Here is an 18020-nt window from a genome sequence, read left to right as displayed (position 1 = left end):
GGCCTTTTGAGCCATTACCAGTATCAAGAGCTGATACTGGAGATCTGTGGAGGTGCGACTGCACCCTGCGTGACGGGAGATGGTCTCCCGTGAGGCACAGGGAGCTGGGTATTATTGTTATAACCTACCCTAGGTAAGCATCCATAGTGCAGTGTAGTCTCACTATACTATGGCCACGGTTGCTATATGAAGCAGGATATTCATGTTTATTCAATGTTATTGAATAAATAAGTGTTTTTTATCTATCTTTAATTACTTGATCTCTGTAAGTATACTTAAAGTATTTTGATCCATATACCTGAAATATACATTAGTAATATTCTTCATGAATTTTTAAATAAATAAACTAAATAAAACAATGATAGGCTTGTTTCAGCCTAATATAAGGCTAGTTAATAATTTTGTTACAGAACCGCTATAGATAAATTCTTCTGTCCTTAGGTCAACAAGCTTTGGCTAATATACTGATTGTTCATCTTATATCTGAGATTTTTAAGAACTCCATATCACTGAGGTAGATTATTGCCTTGATACTCTTATTGGCTGTCTTAAGCTACCCGTAAGTGGGTTTTGACATCCATACTTTTTAGGATGGCGTTTGTGCACAGAATTTATATGCTTAAAATAAATAACCAAACTGAAACTCGATTACAAATGTTGAGCAAAATTACGTTTGTCTACCTAAATTAATCATATATCTTAATAGATACTGTTTTCACATAGCTTTCATGTTAGTCTTAAGATTAGTATAAAAAACTGTTTAACGTATGTTTGATTCCATAAGTAAGCTTAGTTTTATAATAAATATTTCAGCAAAAAATATATAGGGTGGCCCAATATTTTATTAACAGAATCATATGCAAAAACAAATGAAAATTAAATAATAACAAAGTTAATAAATATACATAAAGTTAAAAAATAAAACACAAATGCACTATTAAATAGAAACAATATATTTAATTGCACACAGTGTCCTCATATTTATCAGAACTATAACTTATTTTTACATGAATTAAATTAACCTCTGAAACTAATCGTAAAGAAAATATTCCAACATTGTGTGGAGAGCGCTGACTTGAGCAGGGTATATATGGTGGCTGAGGTCAAGTGCTGGTTCCTTCAGCCCCTACTACAGCCGCCTGTTGAGTCAATGGTGCTGACTTACCGTAGTGGCAATACAGTGGAAGGACTTACCGTGGTGGCAATACAGTGGAAGGACTTACCGTAGTGGCAATACAGTGGAAGGACTTACCGTGGTGGCAATACAGTGAAAGGACTTACCGTAGTGGCAATACAGTCAAGGACTTACCGTGGTGGCAATACAGTGGAAGGACTTACCGTAGTGGCAATACAGTGGAAGGACTTACCGTAGTGGCAATACAGTGGAAGGACTTACCGTAGTGGCAATACAGTGGAAGGACTTACCGTAGTGGCAATACAGTGGAAGGACTTACCGTGGTGGCAATACAGTGAAAGGACTTACCGTAGTGGCAATACAGGCAAGGACTTACCGTGGTGGCAATACAGTGGAAGGACTTACCGTAGTGGCAATACAGTGGAAGGACTTACCGTAGTGGCAATACAGTGGAAGGACTTACCGTAGTGGCAATACAGTGGAAGGACTTACCGTAGTGGCAATACAGTCAAGGACTTACCGTAGTGGCAATACAGTCAAGGACTTACCATAGTGGCAATACAGTGGAAGGACTTAGCGTACTGGCAAATTAATACATTGGAAGGACTTGATGTACTCGCAATACAGTGACGTTGACTTGGCGTAGTGGCAATACAGTGGATGGACTTATAGCGTAGTGGCAATACAGTGGATGGACTTACAGCGTAGTGGCAATACAGTGGATGGACTTATAGCGTAGTGGCAATACAGTGGATGGACTTACAGCGTAGTGGCAATACAGTGGATGGACTTACAGCGTAGTGGCAATACAGTGGATGGACTTACAGCGTAGTGACAATAGAGAGGAAAGTCCCGGCGTGTATAGTGAAGGAGAGTCTGCGGCTGGACATTCTGCAAGAGGTAAGTATCCCAAATCAATCACCAGATTATAGACTTGTCAATACCGCGTAAGTTCTTATCAAACACAGGTAAGCCAAGTTTTATTTTTCCAACTGCCTTGAATTGAGGGGTTATCGGTTTATTGGTGAACAAATTGGTGTTTCGCCAACTTTCGTAGATTCATGCAATCCGTCTTACAATGCAGTGTAACATTGCATTGTAATGTAACATTGCATTGTACCACCCATTGTATTGATTACAATACATTATATAACTCGCTGGAATACCCAAATGGTCGTTTTTGTAATCTCAAATGAATTTGTCAATTCACTGCCTTAGAAATGCGAGAGAATTCACCTAAATTGTAATCACCAATTGTACACAAATGGTGTGTGTAGTTTAGGGCTTTGAAAAGGCTATCAATTCTAAATATGTACGCCAGTACACCATGTATTTGCTGGACTTTGCAAATAAACATAGATTGAGTGATCGGTTATTAATTCTTTTCAGGATTTACAAGGTTGGCAAAAGACTTGCTACCCCATATTTTTAAATCAATGTTAATTTTTTTCAAGTTTTAGTTTTTTTTTATATTTAGGCTTATTGATGGTTATCAAAGTAATTGCTAGAAAAAGAACGCCTTTGTTGATTTAGGGGCAAAAACCCTTGTATGGTTTTACTTAGGCTACGTATGTGCGGGATTACACAAGTAGGCCTACATACATATTGCATAACTAAGTGCAGGCGAGGAGCCAGAATAACGTGGTTGAAGTATGTTGACCAGACCACACACTAGAAGGTGAAGGGACGACGACGTTTCGGTCCGTCCTGAACCATTCTCAAGTCGATTGGGTCTAGTGTGTGTGTGGTCTGGTCAACATACTGTATATCTAAGCTTGTTAATAAGGTAAAAATGAGTGGTTCAGATATAATTTAGTTTTTAAAAAGGGATCATTTCTTATTTCTTTACTCCAAAAAGGATAAATTTATTCATCACATAATCTCACGACGTATTTTCTCAATCCAGCAACGTGTGTTGTTGGATTGAGTTCTAGTAACAAAAGCACACAATTATTGCGACTAGAACCGTAAATACGGCATTTATTTACGTTCGTCAGCTGAGAGGCAACTCTTCTCAAAAATAAATTAATATTATTGTATATTAGCATATTGTGCATATTTAGGCACTGGTTAGGTTAGGTTAGGTGTTCAGGTTCTGTTGACGATTATTTGTATTTGTAGTACGTGGGTGAAGCATTTACAGCGTTGTGGCTCGAACAGAGTCGTCAGTGAAGCACTTGTTCTGGTAGTGTTCGGACGTCATCAGTTGTGAGTCGTGCAGCCCGTCCTCCAAACAAGGACATAAAGTCCATTCCATGCACCCGCCAAACCCCCTGTTTATGAAAGAAAAACGGTTTACACACAACCCGTCCTCGACTCAAGTCCATTACATCCAGAGGTCGACCGCACAAATGCATTCATGAATTTTAACATGCTGTTCATTCAAAACGGGAATTTTCTCAAATATAAATTAATATTATAATGTTGATTAAACCACACACTTTAAAGTGAAGGGAAGACGACGTTTCGGTCCGTCCTGGACCATTCTCAAGTCGATTGTCTTGAATATAGTATTATAATATATTAGCATATTGTGCATATATAGGCATAGGTTAGGTTAGGTGTTTACGTTCTGTTGGCGATTATTTGTATTTGTAGTACGTGGGTGAAGCATTTACAGTGTTGTGGTTCGAACAAAATTCGTCAGTGAAGCACTTGTTCCGGAAATGTTCGAACGAAATCAGTTGTGAGTCGTGTGTAAACCGTTTTTCATTCATAAACAGGGGGTTTGGCGGGTGCATGGAATCACTTTTGGGTCTTCGTTTGGAGGACGGGCTGCACGATTCACAACTGCAGCCCGTCCTCCAAACAAAGTTGAAATCTTAATGGGTTTGTAATTCTGCACTGTGTTAGATAATGTTCCAGTGGTCTGTCGGTCATTTCTCCACAGTGCTGACATTTCCTCTCATCTTCCGGAACCTGTAAGCCTATTTCCTATGCACATGGGTATCCACATGATGCGATGTAAGTGTAATTCTGTTGTTCTACTGCTCCCTTTCATCAAAATAAGTGGTTCGTAGTTCGTAGAATTTAACTTATTCTAACTGTAGAGTACTGAGTATCCACCCCCAAAAAAACAAAATCTCTTAGAAATGTGCCTAAACTTTTCTTAAGCATACTTGTTGTATGCTTAAGATATGCATACTTTTTCTTAAGCATACTTGAACATATACAGTATATATGTTCAGTATATATATGTACACAAGTGTACTTAAAATAAAAGGTTCAGTATAATTTTTAATGTTATGTAATATAGGTTGGATGTGCAGAAATAAATGTTCTCCCTGCAACTAAAGGCAAACATTGCAATATGAATGCAATAAATATACAGTTAAACAGCGACACAATATTTTCGGCACTCAATACTTTGTAATCAATGCTCATTACGCCTCTAGAAATCGTAACATTTATAAATTTAGCTAATGCCATCTCGTAGGTTTTCATTCAGAAGTTTTTAATACCATTGTAACTTTATTCACTCAATCGTTCTTGATTATATATCCTCATAATGCACCCAAAGTTTGCCAGTGCAGGCTGCTGATTACATGAACCTGTAATCTGCTTTCATGCAGCTATCCTAGACTGTATGACGGGTTACTAAACATGTGTGTGTGTGTATGTGTGTGTAAAGAACTAGCTATGTGATGCTAAAAGGTCCCAAACTCGCAGGTTAGTCATACGACTAACTAACCTGCGAGTCTGGGGCCTTTTAGCATTACATAGCTAGTTCTTTACACACACACACACATGCTTTGTAACCCGTCATATAGTCTAGGATAGCTGCATGAAAGCAGATGCACCAAAGTATGTTAATATATAAAAATAAGTCATCCTGTCACTTGTACCCAGACGCAGCTAGACTTGTTCAACTTTGCCCCCTTCTTCATAAAACAAACATGCTTACCAGCTTGTTATTTTCCTTCTTCAAATTTTAAAAGGAATGGATGGTAGAAGTTCCGAAAAATAAATCGGTATTTTTAATTCTGGTTAAAAAAAATGTTCATTAGGCGTTCCTGCAATTTATTTAAACAAACGGATAATTTGAACAGTTCATTTTTACTGTACAAACTAATTTCCAGTCTTGGAGAATTATTTGTATAATCTAATCTATTGAAATATGTTAGTCTTTTTCCACGTATACATATATGTATGTCTAATGTTCCCAGGTAAAATGTGTATATAATGCGTATATCTATGGTGAATCTATATTTAATTCTATATAACTAGAAGGCGACTAGTATTCCTATCAGATTCGCGAGTGACAATTTTTTTATGCTGTCGAGATGTTTTTTTCCTTGAGAGATTTATATAGTAATTACAAGTTGCCTTGAGGCAAATAGTTCAATTACCTTCACTTCCGTTCCCGGGCAAATTGAGATCATATTTCCTTAAAAGGTCAAATGTGGAAGGGCTCCTGCCTGCCTTCATCAACCTTTCACAAGACAGAGGTAATTTTAGCTATGCACTGCATTATTATTTTTTAATTTTCTGAAAGACAAAAGTTAACCGAAACATTCCTTTGCGTCCGACTTTAACGGTATTTTTAATTTGATTGTTTATTATTTTCGAAGATTTTAATAACGATTATTTCTCTTTTGTGTCCACGACTAATTCTGTGGCTGTGTAATAAACTTTGTCGTGGGGATCATGTCCCACGTATCATGCTGCTCCATATCTGGGTTGTATTTCCCTCCACTGTCGTACACTAGGTTTTGTGTGTGACAGACCAGACTCCTCGTCACTGGCTGTTGCCGCCGCCAATGACGCCTAGTATATTACGCAACACCCCCTATACGTCGTACAGTTACAGCCCCGCTCCTGTGCCAGATAAGTCAACTACGGGCTCACCATAGCCCGTGCTACTTGGAACGTTTTGTTCCCAGTAGCTGAATCTTAAACAACAACATATACGTCGTACTCTTCATGCGAGGACAGTGGTGAGTGGTTCCTTGTAACCTGTGCATGTTTCCTAGTGTTATGTGTGCTAGAGCGTGTTATCTTAATCTAGTTAAATGTCATATATTAAAAACGTGGTACAGTTTTCAGTTGTTCGATATAACGATAGGCTACTTATTCCTTGTTATTCTTTGGAAGGCACGTCCTAAGCTGTTACTGCCTGCGTCCAGTAACTTTTCAAGTGACCAAAATATGGGTTAGGTTAGGTTATAATGTTATTAACATGGACCCCAGTGGTGAGCATTATAGTTGTAAACTATGTGAACACGAGCCTGGATACACTCGCAGACACTATGTATGATAGTCCTATTATCAATGACCACACCAAATGGCATAAGGCAATTGAGCTCTGTAACTACTTGACACACTCACGAATAATTTAATGATATTTTTGTGTTTTAACCATAATTTGCTAGTGCAGGTTAGTAGACCTGCATCTCATGTTTTCTCCTGGTTCCATGTACGGGTAACCATCCTATGAGGTTGGGTATTAGATGAACACATGACTCGCTTTTGATCAATACTCTACAATCTTCCATTTATAATTGGAGTAGCAGCAAAATCACGTGTGTATTTAAGCTTGTTAATAAAAAAATACAAATTGCTATAATTGTGGTTGGAATGAAGAAGTGCAAAACAGTTAGTTTAGTTAATTCATAATGCACCCCATACCCATCCTGTGGGTGGTAGTGAAAAGGGTTACAGAGGCACATAAGGGGGGGGGGAGGGGGTAGAAATAGCCTAAGCTACTCTATCCCTTTGAGATATATTTCTTTCTTGTCTCAATAAACATACTTGAACTTGAACTTGAGGCACATAATGGGCTCAGGGACTGAACCCCACAATTCATTTAGCTAAGCAAGATAGTCTTGATGAGCTAGTTACAATTGATATGTTTGTCCTGCACACCTCCCCCATCCAGTGGGCAGCGGTGGATAGGTTACAATCATTTAGTTACTACCTACAGTTAACGAATTAGGGATTTTTAAATGAAACTTACATTTTTATATAAATTAAATACCATTTAACATACAATTTAAGTAATAATATTTATTGATAAAACACTGTGTAGTAGTAATTATGACATACAATTATCAGCTGTATAATAGGGGTGGTACAAGATGAGGAAGAGATTGCAAGAACCAGAAAATTAATAAGAACTGCGATACACAATGCCGAGCCCTCCACTGAAGTCACACATTTACATAACGTGAGCGGCACATGGAAAGCTGGTGAACATTCATGTAGAAGTCTAAAACTCAAGAACCTTAAGAAAGCCTAACCTACGTTAGATTTGTGCTGAAATAAGAAGCACCAGTTTGGAATCGCCTAAAATTAGCAAAACAATTATAGAGGATGTCGTGAGGTTTGCTTCAAGATTGGCCCAAAATTTAGATGGAGAAGTTGTGAGGAATGGCTAAGAATATTTACGGATTATGTTGAAAAAGAGAAGGGACATACTAGTCGAACGAACATAACTCGAGAGTAGCTAAATGGGTACATTTGGGTGTATTTGGCGAAGCCTGACACAGCATAGGCTGTTGGTCCAGTCAGTCTCTCACCATGGATACTAAAACAGGTAGCAGACGATCTATACTTGTCACTGAGGTGTACTTGAGGTCACTGGTAACGAGAAATGCCAAAAAGTTGGAAGACGGGTAATATATTCCCAATATATAATAAGGGATATAGACAGGAAGCACTAAACTACAGGCTAGTGGCTCTTACATTCCATGCAAGGTGATGGAGAAGACTGTGAAAAAACTAGTAGAGCATCTGGAGAGAAGGAAATCTTAAACATAACACCAGTATGGGCTCAGGGAGAGCAAATCTTGCCTCACAGGCTTAACGGAATTCAATGACCAGGCAATAAAAATTTGACAAGAAAATGAAAGGTGGACAGACTGCATATTTTTTTTATTTTAAGAAAGACAGACACAGTACTCCAAAAGGAACTAGTCCATAAGTTGGAGAAGCAGGCAGGAGTAATATGGAAGGAGCTCCAGTGGATAAAGGAGTAATTAAGCAACAGAAGACAACGAGTTACTGTGTGGGGTGAGATTTCAGTGTGGCAAGATGTCATTAACGGAGATCCACATGGTACATTTCTTGGATTTATCCTGTTTCTCATATATGTAAATGAATTCCCAGAGGGAATAGACACATTCTTCTCAATGTTTGCTGATACTGCAAGAATTATTAGAGATCAATACAATGGAAGACAGCAAGAGGCTACAAGGTGACTTGGACAAACTAAAAGAATGGCCAACAGATGGCTTCTAGAGTTTAACTCTAAGTAAATGTAAAGTAATGAAACTTGGTGGAGGGACACAAGGTACCAAATGTAAAAGAAAATCCTTCATGACAGTCAGAAAAGGATCTGAGGGTTAATATTCTGAATTTGTCTCCTGAAGCCCACAAAAAAGGATATTATATGAGGAATATGTTAAGCTGCCTAACATAAGAAATGCTTTAGAAATTTGTGTAAGGAATCATCCAGAACCTTTTGTACCCCCACATGTCAGACGAATCCTGGAGTATGCAGCTCCAGTGTAGAGTCCATACCTAACCAAGCACAAGACGAAGTTATAAAACAGGTTCAAAGGTATGCCATCAGACTAGTCCCAGAACTACGAGGTATGAGTGAAGAGGAAAGACTACATGGATTGAACATCATGTCGCTGGAAGACTGAAGAGTTTGGGAGGGGGGAGGAGACAGGAGACATAGAGAAGACAAAGACATTTTAAAAATGCACGGATAACACTTGGTGGAAACTTAGTACCTAAATGAGCCAGAGACTCATTTAGAAAGATTAGAAAGATTAGAAATTACACTCAAGATTAGAAAGACTCTTGTCAAGTGTCAGGGTAGTTAACAAATGAAATGCACTAGAGAGTGGTGTGGTGAAACTCCATACACAGTTTCAAGTGTAGATATGATAGACCCCAATAGGCTCAGGAGCCTGCACACTATTTGATAGACGAGAGGTGGGACCAAAGAGCCGAAGCTCATCCCACGCGCCCGCAATTAGGTGAGCGCGCTCACTAAATAAATTAGTATATTTTCCTTGGCCTTTCTGCTTCTCGCGGGAAACGGTCAAGGATTTTCACCGTTCACTGGCGATGTGTTTTTGTAGCTGACTTGACCTGTCAAATGTCATTTGACATTTTTCACGTCTCTGTGAGTTATGGTTACAACGGACATCTATTCACGCTTCTTTAACCCTGAATTTAATTCTGAAATTCAATTCTTTAATCTTCTTTAATTTAATTTGCCCGAAACGCTATGCGTAATAGTGGCTTTAGGTTTTGTATGTACTAGCTCTATCTATAAATCAATCAGAATGTTTGTAACTGCATCTATGTACGTACTTTTCCTAAATAAAATATTATTATTATTATTATTATTATTATTATTATTATTATTATTATTATTATTATTAAGTGGCATTGGTTTCGTCTTTGTGCCTTTTTTTTAATATTTTACTTCGATTAATTAGCTCTGGTTAATGAATTTTCGCATAGGCGCACTCGAACATACTTGGACACACACCATCTTCATCCACGTATTCAAGAACACAAAATATATCGATGACATGATACATCAATGAGAAAATAATTTTGTGGCAATGGGGTGACTCGAGCCGGCTTTCTGGTGATTCCCAGACACTTGCCTTAACCCACCAGGAAACAGTAGGACAAACACCTACCAACGCGGAACTCTGCTGAATTCCTTGGGCGGTTCTGTAGGAGCTCGTAAGGGTGTGAACTCCATTACCCGTAGACAGAGTGTAGTCAGGCCTATAGTAAAATCCTGGTTGGGTACTGGTTCGGACCCTTCCAGGATTAGAACGGTGTTCATTCATTCAGCGATGTATGTCTCCATATACATACAGGTGAAGGCGATTTGTGACATTAACGTGGCTAAAGTATGATGACAAGACCACACACTAGAATGTGAAGGGACGACGACGTTTCGGTCCGTCCTGGACCATTCTCAAGTCGATTGACAATCGATTTGAGAATGGTCCAGGACGGACCGAAACGTCGTCGTCCCTTCACATTCTAGTGTGTGGTTGATTGTAACCATGATATATATGTGCTTCAGCCTACAGTTTAGACCTATTGTCTTATGTATGACCCTCTGTCCTGCGTGACAGTGAATACTAGCATTATCCTCACTTTAATAAGACTATCAAAATCCTCAGATTAGGCAAAATTGTAATTAATTTTGTCAATAAAGATGTTAATAATAAATTAAGTGGTCTTGTCATCATACAGGTGAATACAGGCGCCAGCCAACAGAGACCACACAGGCCCACCTGAATAATCCGTGAAGTGGCCGATATACCTAGACTTAATTCACGCTAAAGATAACAATTCACTGATATTATACACCATTTCCTGAGAGTTCACCTTCCGTCCCTCGCAAATTCTGAATTCTCGCGTTACCAGAAAATATCAGTATGATCTAAAACCTGCAACAGTAGGATAATTATGACCTCATGGTGACGTCACACACACACACAGTGCACACGTTATATAAAGTACAGTATTTTATCTGACATTTTCGTCTAGTTCGTTTCTGTTAGTTCTATTATGATAGGTTAGGCTATTAGGCTATTCTATTAAGTTCGGTTAGGCTAGGTTAGGTTAGGTTAGGTTTGGTTAGGCTTGGTTAGGTTAGGTTTGGTTAGGCTTGGTTAGGTTAGGTTTGGCTAGGTTAGGTTACGTTAGGCTGGGTTAGGCTTGGTTAGGTTAGGTTTGGTTAGGCTTGGTTAGGTTAGGTTTGGTTAGGCTTGGTTAGGTTAAGTTAGGTTTGGTTAGGTTAGGTTAGGTTAAAGTTTCGATTATGTAGAGAGTTACATAGTTTTTTCGGATCTTAGACCCTATTTGAAAATAGAAGTTTTTAACTGCCGGCAGAAAACGGATAAATTCAAAATATTTGCTTAATATATTTTATTGTATCAAATAAAAAATCCTTAAGACAGAGAATGTTGATACGCAATTGGGAACCTTTTGTCTGGAAACAATTAAAGCAGCTCAGTTTACTACCGTAGTGCTCCAACCTTGACGCGGCAAAAACTTTTAACTGGGCTGTGTGTGTTTTGCATTATAATTGACGATTGGCGAGTCAGTATCCGGCGGATGTGAGGTCTTCACGCCGCTGGCCTCCAGAGGTTTACAAGTTCTCTTACCCCTCTATGTCACCCGTTCCATCCCTCCTCTCCCTTCATACGCCTTCCCATGCTTTTACAGTCACCAATTCCCTTCCCATCCCTCTTCTGTCAGCTATCACCTCCCTGTCACTCGTATCTCTGTGAGCCATGCCATACCACAACCCATTCCTTCCTATACAAGTCATGTCAACCCCGTGGCGTAGTGGTAAAATACTCGCCTGGCGCTTGGTTTGGGTTCGATCCTGGCCGAGGAGGATTGACCGGGTGTCAATCCTTAACTATAGCCTCTATTCACCCAGCAGTTAATAGGTATCTGGTTGTTAAACGATTTGGCGGGTCGTATTCCGGGGCAAAATTAGGATTAAGGACCTGCCGGAAGCGCTATTCGTGCTAGTGGTTTTACAAGACTGTAAGAATTCTTGTATATATAAATAAATACAAAAAATCCCTTCCCCATCTTATTTAGCTCTTTCATCCCTTCCCCATCTACCCAACCCATCTTAAATTTAAGGCCTCTTCCCTGCGCCCTCTCCCCTGTACCTATCTAAAGAAACCATCGAGTCGTCCTTCAAAGTAATTTACGCAAAAAAACTATATTGGTTAAAGAGGAAAGAATTTCTCGCTAGTTTCGATTCGTGCAACTGTCTCCATCGCGACCCTCATGCCTGCTGCTGCACCAGCTGGCTTCCGCATGTACTATCTATCCTCCTGATGTGCCAACTGGCTTCCGCATATACTATCTATCCTCCTGATGTACCAGCTGGCTTCCTCGTGTTCTGTCTTGATGTACCAGCTGGGCGCCTGATGCAGTAACTGCGTCTAGTGATGCACCAGCAACTTCTTCATGGGACGAGAAGGGCGGCTTGTAGTGAACGCTTCTTCAGGGGGTTAGTGAACTGGCTCGTGCCGAACCCCAGGTGGTGAGCGGCCCGCCATTACTGTCGACCTTTCCCGCCCGCTGGATCCCCTACGGGCGCCGCTACCTCTATAAATTTGCTCGCCGGCTGGTAGTCTGACTGCGAAGAGTTGACTGGTACTCTGCTAAACTGGCAAATTGTATTTCTGGCCGGCAGTTATCTGACTGGATGATTGTCTGTCTTGATTGGCTCCTTGTCTGGCTCTGTCACCGATTGTCTGACAAGCTGGCGGGCTCGCTCATTGTCTGATAGGCTGGCTAGCTGGTTGGCTTGGTCATTGTCTTACAAGCTTATTGTCTCTCTGGTTGTTTGACTGACCGCAGGTTGGCTAGTTATTCTAAGTGGCGATTGTCATAGATACTTCGTTGGCGGGTAAACTGGCTGGGTGCTTTGTTAACTGTATACTGCCTTAAGATAGCAGGCGTAAATTATACCATAATATTACGTCATTCGTATATCCTTCACAGGGTATATGAACAACCAATTACATGTTCTATAATTGTATTATAGGATGGAAGTCACATCAAACACGAGACGGTTTGTCAACTGATTTTAAAATCTACCTAACCTGTCAAGCCTAGCCCAGACAGGCTGAGTACTAGCCTAGTACCCAGCCTAACCAAACCTAACCTAGCCTAACACAACCCTAACCAAAGCGTCTAAATTTAACGATGTATAACGGTTTTGACAACCAAAATAAACTATGCCGAGCAGTCTTATAAACGATTTTGTGAGTCGTAGGCTACTGTATTCTTAGATTTACTGATTGTCCAGAAAATTGTCTAAATTTAACTAAGAATATATCTAATTTATTCTTAGATTTTTACCTTGTTCAGTGGGCAAGGCTGAGTGTTTTTTATATATATATTTACCCCGTTCCTCGGTTAAACAATTTGACTTTGACATTGATATCAGTCTGGTTGACTTTGTGAGGTTTGAGATCTAATCAAGTGACTAGTTGGCTTTATGACTGTGTATATTCTAGTACTTTACTGGGTAGTATGTTGTGTGTGAGTGTATTGTGTGTGTATTGCGTGTGTATTGAGTGTCGTTTGTGTGTTGTATGTGTATTGTGTCGTGTATGTGTCGTATGCAGAGTGTGTGTAAATGTTGGTGTATTTACCCCGTTAATTCATCGCGTTACGTCAACAGACCAATCAAGGATCCGGTTTAAGAAAAATAGTGTAACGACAAAAGTGTTTCTCAACGACAAGTCGTGGGGTAACAAAGTGGGTGTTTGGACGTGTCAAGTAATGTGAGAACAACACGTAGGTGTGGAGGTCGAACCAGTGGAAAATCGCCCGAAGAATTAAGAAATTATACGTGTTATTATTATTAACATCTTTATTGACAAAATTAATTACAATTTTGCCTAATCTGAGGATTTTGATAGTCTTATTAAATTGAGGTTAATGCTAGTATTCACTGTCACGCAGGACAGAGGGTCATACATAAGACAATAGGTCTAAACTGTAGGCTGAAGCACATATATATCACGGTTACAATCAATGTTTTAATGTGTGGATATGTGAAAACAACTTTCTATTGTGCACTGCCACACAAGGGCAGGGATGGGTTCATAAGTGATGCAGCTTAGAATATAAGTAGAAATTGTTCTTCATTCTTTAAAATGGACATGCAAATTTTGGGTAAATTGTTAGGATGTCGTCCAGAACACCTGAGTCAATAAAATAGTTACACAGTTGGTGGTACAATAGGCCAGGAGGTCTAAAGTCCTTTACGGTTTCACATTCATCAATATAGTGTTCTAGTGAATGCATTAAAGGTTTATCACAGAGTTTACAATCTGAATATTCTGGTAGTGGCTCAGCCTCACTAACCTGCCAGATGTGTCTATAGCCAAGGCGAATTCGCGCAATTACTACATCACATTGCCTGGTCCGGTTACTGTGCTGACCATACAAATACCTATTATTACAGAACTTGTCATAACTTTTAATACTGCAGCTTTCAGGTCTCTGTGCATTTCTTAGTTCTTCTAAATCTGAATTAATTTCTTTAATTTGTATGTTTCTAATAACTGCATTAGATAGTCCAAAGTCATAATCAATGTTTTCTTTCCTGCAAGCCTCATTGGCCAATTGATCTACAAAGTCATGTTTTTCAACTCCAACATGGGATGGGATCCACACAAATTTTATACAAGAATTATTATCATTGGCAAAAATTAAATTCCATTTAATATTACAAGCTACTTCCGACATACATTGTGATGTGATTATACGTGGAACTATTTATTGCGTCAGGAATTGTATACCTGTTCCTTCATCACCAGCTGTGTGACCGTAGTAACTGTACCACCAGCATCACCATCACTCAACACTAGGACAGCGATACCATTAACCATCATGAGTAATTCATCAACACCACTATAGCAGGGCGGAGAGGAAGACTCACCGCTTGGCGCCATAAGGACCGCCCTGGTGGGCGTGAGGGCGGGGCTGCAGATCTCTCGTCACACCCATCCACCCACACCATGGGTATGGGGGGCCCCTTGGTACACTAATTCATCTTGACCTGTGATATGACCCCCGTTCGAAGCACTAATTCCGGGTTCTCCACACATTCATCCATTCGCTCTTGTGCATCGCGAACAATACTATTTAAAATCACTGGTGCTGTCCCGCCTTGAGTACGGCTCAGGACCCGGATTCACGAAACACTTACGAACGTGTACATCTTTGCTCATTCTTTGACGGCTCTGGTTACATTTATTAAACAGTTTACAAGCCTGAAAACTTGCTAATCAACTGTTGTTATTGTTATAAACAGCCTCCTGGTGCTTCGGAGCTCATTAACTGTTTAATAATTGTAAACAAAGCCGTCAAAGATTGTGAAAAGATGTACAGGTTCGTAAGTGCTTGCGTAACTGCTTCGTGAATCTGGCCTCAGTACTCACTTCCCCCTTCAGAGCAGGAGAGATTGCTGAAACAGAGGGAATACAGAGAACATATACGGCACGCATAGACACGATAAAACGTCTAAATTATTGGGGCCGTCTCAGAGCACTTAAAAATGTACTCTCTGAAATGGAGAAGAGAAAGGTATCACATAATATATATATAGAAAATACTGGAAGGCCAGGCCCCAAATTAGCACAGTAAAAACATACTAGAGGGAATTATATGGCTGGAAATGCAGAATAGAGCCAGTGAGGAGTAGAGGTGCCATAGGCACAATCAGATAACTGTATGAACACCAGAGGTGCCCGGTTGTTCAATATCCTCCCTGCAAGCATAAGAAATATTGCTGGAACACGAGTGAACTTTATCAAGAACAAATTTGTTTCCTGCAAAAAGTGCCAGACCAGTTAGGGTTGTGGATATGTGGGCCTCGGGGCCACTCCAAGCAACAGTCTGGTGGATCAAGTTATCACAAGTTAAGTAGAACCCACTCCAGGTACACTACACACACGCACACACTACACACACGCACGCACACACTACACACACTCACGTACACACTACACACACTCACGTACACACTACACACACTCACGTACACACTACACACACTCACGTACACACTACACACACTCACGTACACACTAACGTACACACTACACACACTCACGTACACACTACACACACTCACGCACACACTACACACACGCACACACTACACACACTCACGTACACACTACACACACTCACGCACACACTACACACACACACACACACACACACACACACACACACACACACACACACACACACACACACACACACACACACACACACACACACTACACACACACACACGCACACACTACACACACACACGACACACACACAATCATTACATAACCTTTTCTAAAAGTTATCAAATACAAACGAATCTTTGTATCGGGCCACAGATACAAGCAGAGGCGAGACTGCCGCATCGCGACAGTCGCCTGTTACAGAAATACTTAGTAAATACTAAGTATTATGCTATACTAAGTACTATACTAAATACAATTGCCAGGAAATACCTTGTTAGCTTTACATGCATGGCAGATACAAGCTGGAGTTCAATACTAAAATCGCAGCTGAACGAGAGAGGAAAAAAGGCTTTAATTAAATATTATTTTACTATTAATTGAAACACTGAAGAGATCAGAGGGTGTGAATCACGGGGCTGTTGCTTCTGGCAACTATAATGATGTGTGTGATATATAGATCCTGTGAACGACCGTTATGAGATCCTCTGTTATACGACCCACCGGATAAACACACCATACTAGTTAAGCAGCTTGTGTAAGCACCCCTCTCTCAGAAGGGGCATGACAGCTGTGTGAACAGCGCTTCGGATTCGTAGTCCTGAGGTTCCGGGTTCGATCCCCGGCTGAGGCAGAAACAAATGGGAAGATTTTCTTTCACCCTGATGCTCCTGTTCATCTAGCAGTAAATGGGTACCGGGGAGTTAGACAGCTGCTACGGGCTGCTTCCTGGGGATGTGTAACGAAAAGGAGGCCTGGTCGAGGACCGGGCCGCCGGGACGCTAAGCCCCGAAATCATCTCAAGATAACCTCAAGATAACCTCAAGATAATCTCAAGATAACCCCCGATGCTTAGGGAAACCAGAACCACAACTCTTCACATTTCATAATGGTTCTCCACGCAGTCTGACTTTGAAGGTTTGTCTTGCACAATGAAATCACAGGAACGTGATGCATGTATGTAACATTGAGGCCGTTTGATGGGATCGAACCCGCGTCCCCGGACTCCCCAGGCACAAGCACTACGGACTGAACCTTCATCGCCACCTGTTTAGTCCGTGGGGGGGGATGGTCCATTGCCACGGGGTCGATCTATTGTATAGCTTGAATATTTTCTCGTTTATCTCGATATTAAATAAATGGTCAATGTATGCAAATATTAGTGGAGAGTGTTGGTTAAGTTGTGTGACTTAGGTCTGGTGGTGAGCCTCCTGTGCCAGGTAAGTCCACTACGGGCTCACCATAGCCCGTGCTACTTGGAACTGTTTGTTCCAAGTAGCTGAATCATAAACAACAATAATAACGAGAAGCGTCCAAGCAGAGGCGCCACTGTTGCACTATTTACTGGAATATGAAGCTACTGAAGCCCTGCGCATCAAACTATACATTAATCCAATGACAGCAACTGCATTAGATGCTATGGCGGTGTGTCCACTCACAAGATGAGTGGCGCTGCCCAATAAACTCGCCCCTCGGGGCAAAATTTATATTTAAATGCACATTCCACAGCGACTATAATGATTAGAAAAGCCGTTAAAGAATGGGACTCACTAGTGAACATTTTGCACCTATTCCCGCCACCAAGATAATGTTACTAAAACAAGACTAAAACAGAAGCGAAAAAGAAACAGGGAGAAAGGAGGAAACCCCACCTCCATTTAATACTTTGACCCAAATATCAGAGTAACAATGTTATCGCGGATAACCGAACTCAATTACGGGCTCGCCATAGCCCGTGCTACATGGACATTTCGTTCTGAGTAGCTAAATCTACAACAACAACAACAACAACAACGACAACAACAAGAGTGAAGCGTCCTCAACACACATCTCTCCCCGCACTTTACAAGCGGGGCTGAATAAATCTGCATTCATACAATCGTGAGTTTCCGAGCTTGAAACAGGTTTGTTCATTGTATTTGTAGGATCGTAACGAGGTGCTTGGGTGAGTGCGCATCCCTCACTTCGCTCAGAGAGGCCAATTATCGAAGTTTGGATCATCTCTGCCACGATTCCAGCCCGTCCTCATCAACGCAGACCAAAAGTGATTACAGGCAGCCGCTAAACCCTCTGTTTGTACATGGGAAAATGCTTTACACACACGACTCACA

At 40.6% G+C, this 18020-nt stretch overlaps 1 protein-coding gene across 2 annotated transcripts in view; it reads left to right on the top strand.

Moving 5' to 3' along the window:
* Window positions 1-1019: 1019 nt before the first annotated feature.
* Window positions 1020-18020, top strand: part of LOC123771462 (uncharacterized) — a 127163-nt gene continuing 110162 nt past the window's right edge. Inside the window, exon 1 of one of the 2 annotated variants that reach the window (XM_045764007.2) lies at window positions 1020-2035. In XM_045764007.2, the coding sequence (XP_045619963.2) occupies window positions 1951-2035 (85 nt within the window). In that variant the 5' untranslated portion in view covers window positions 1020-1950. The remainder of the gene's footprint in view (window positions 2036-18020) is intronic. The other variant, XM_045764008.2, reaches the window with a different exon arrangement.

This window comes from Procambarus clarkii, chromosome 76 (genome assembly GCF_040958095.1).
Source record: "Procambarus clarkii isolate CNS0578487 chromosome 76, FALCON_Pclarkii_2.0, whole genome shotgun sequence".
Classification (NCBI taxonomy): Eukaryota; Metazoa; Arthropoda; class Malacostraca; order Decapoda; family Cambaridae; genus Procambarus; species Procambarus clarkii.
Note: the sequence above shows the minus strand (reverse complement) of the source record. Positions and strands in the feature narration are given on the sequence as shown.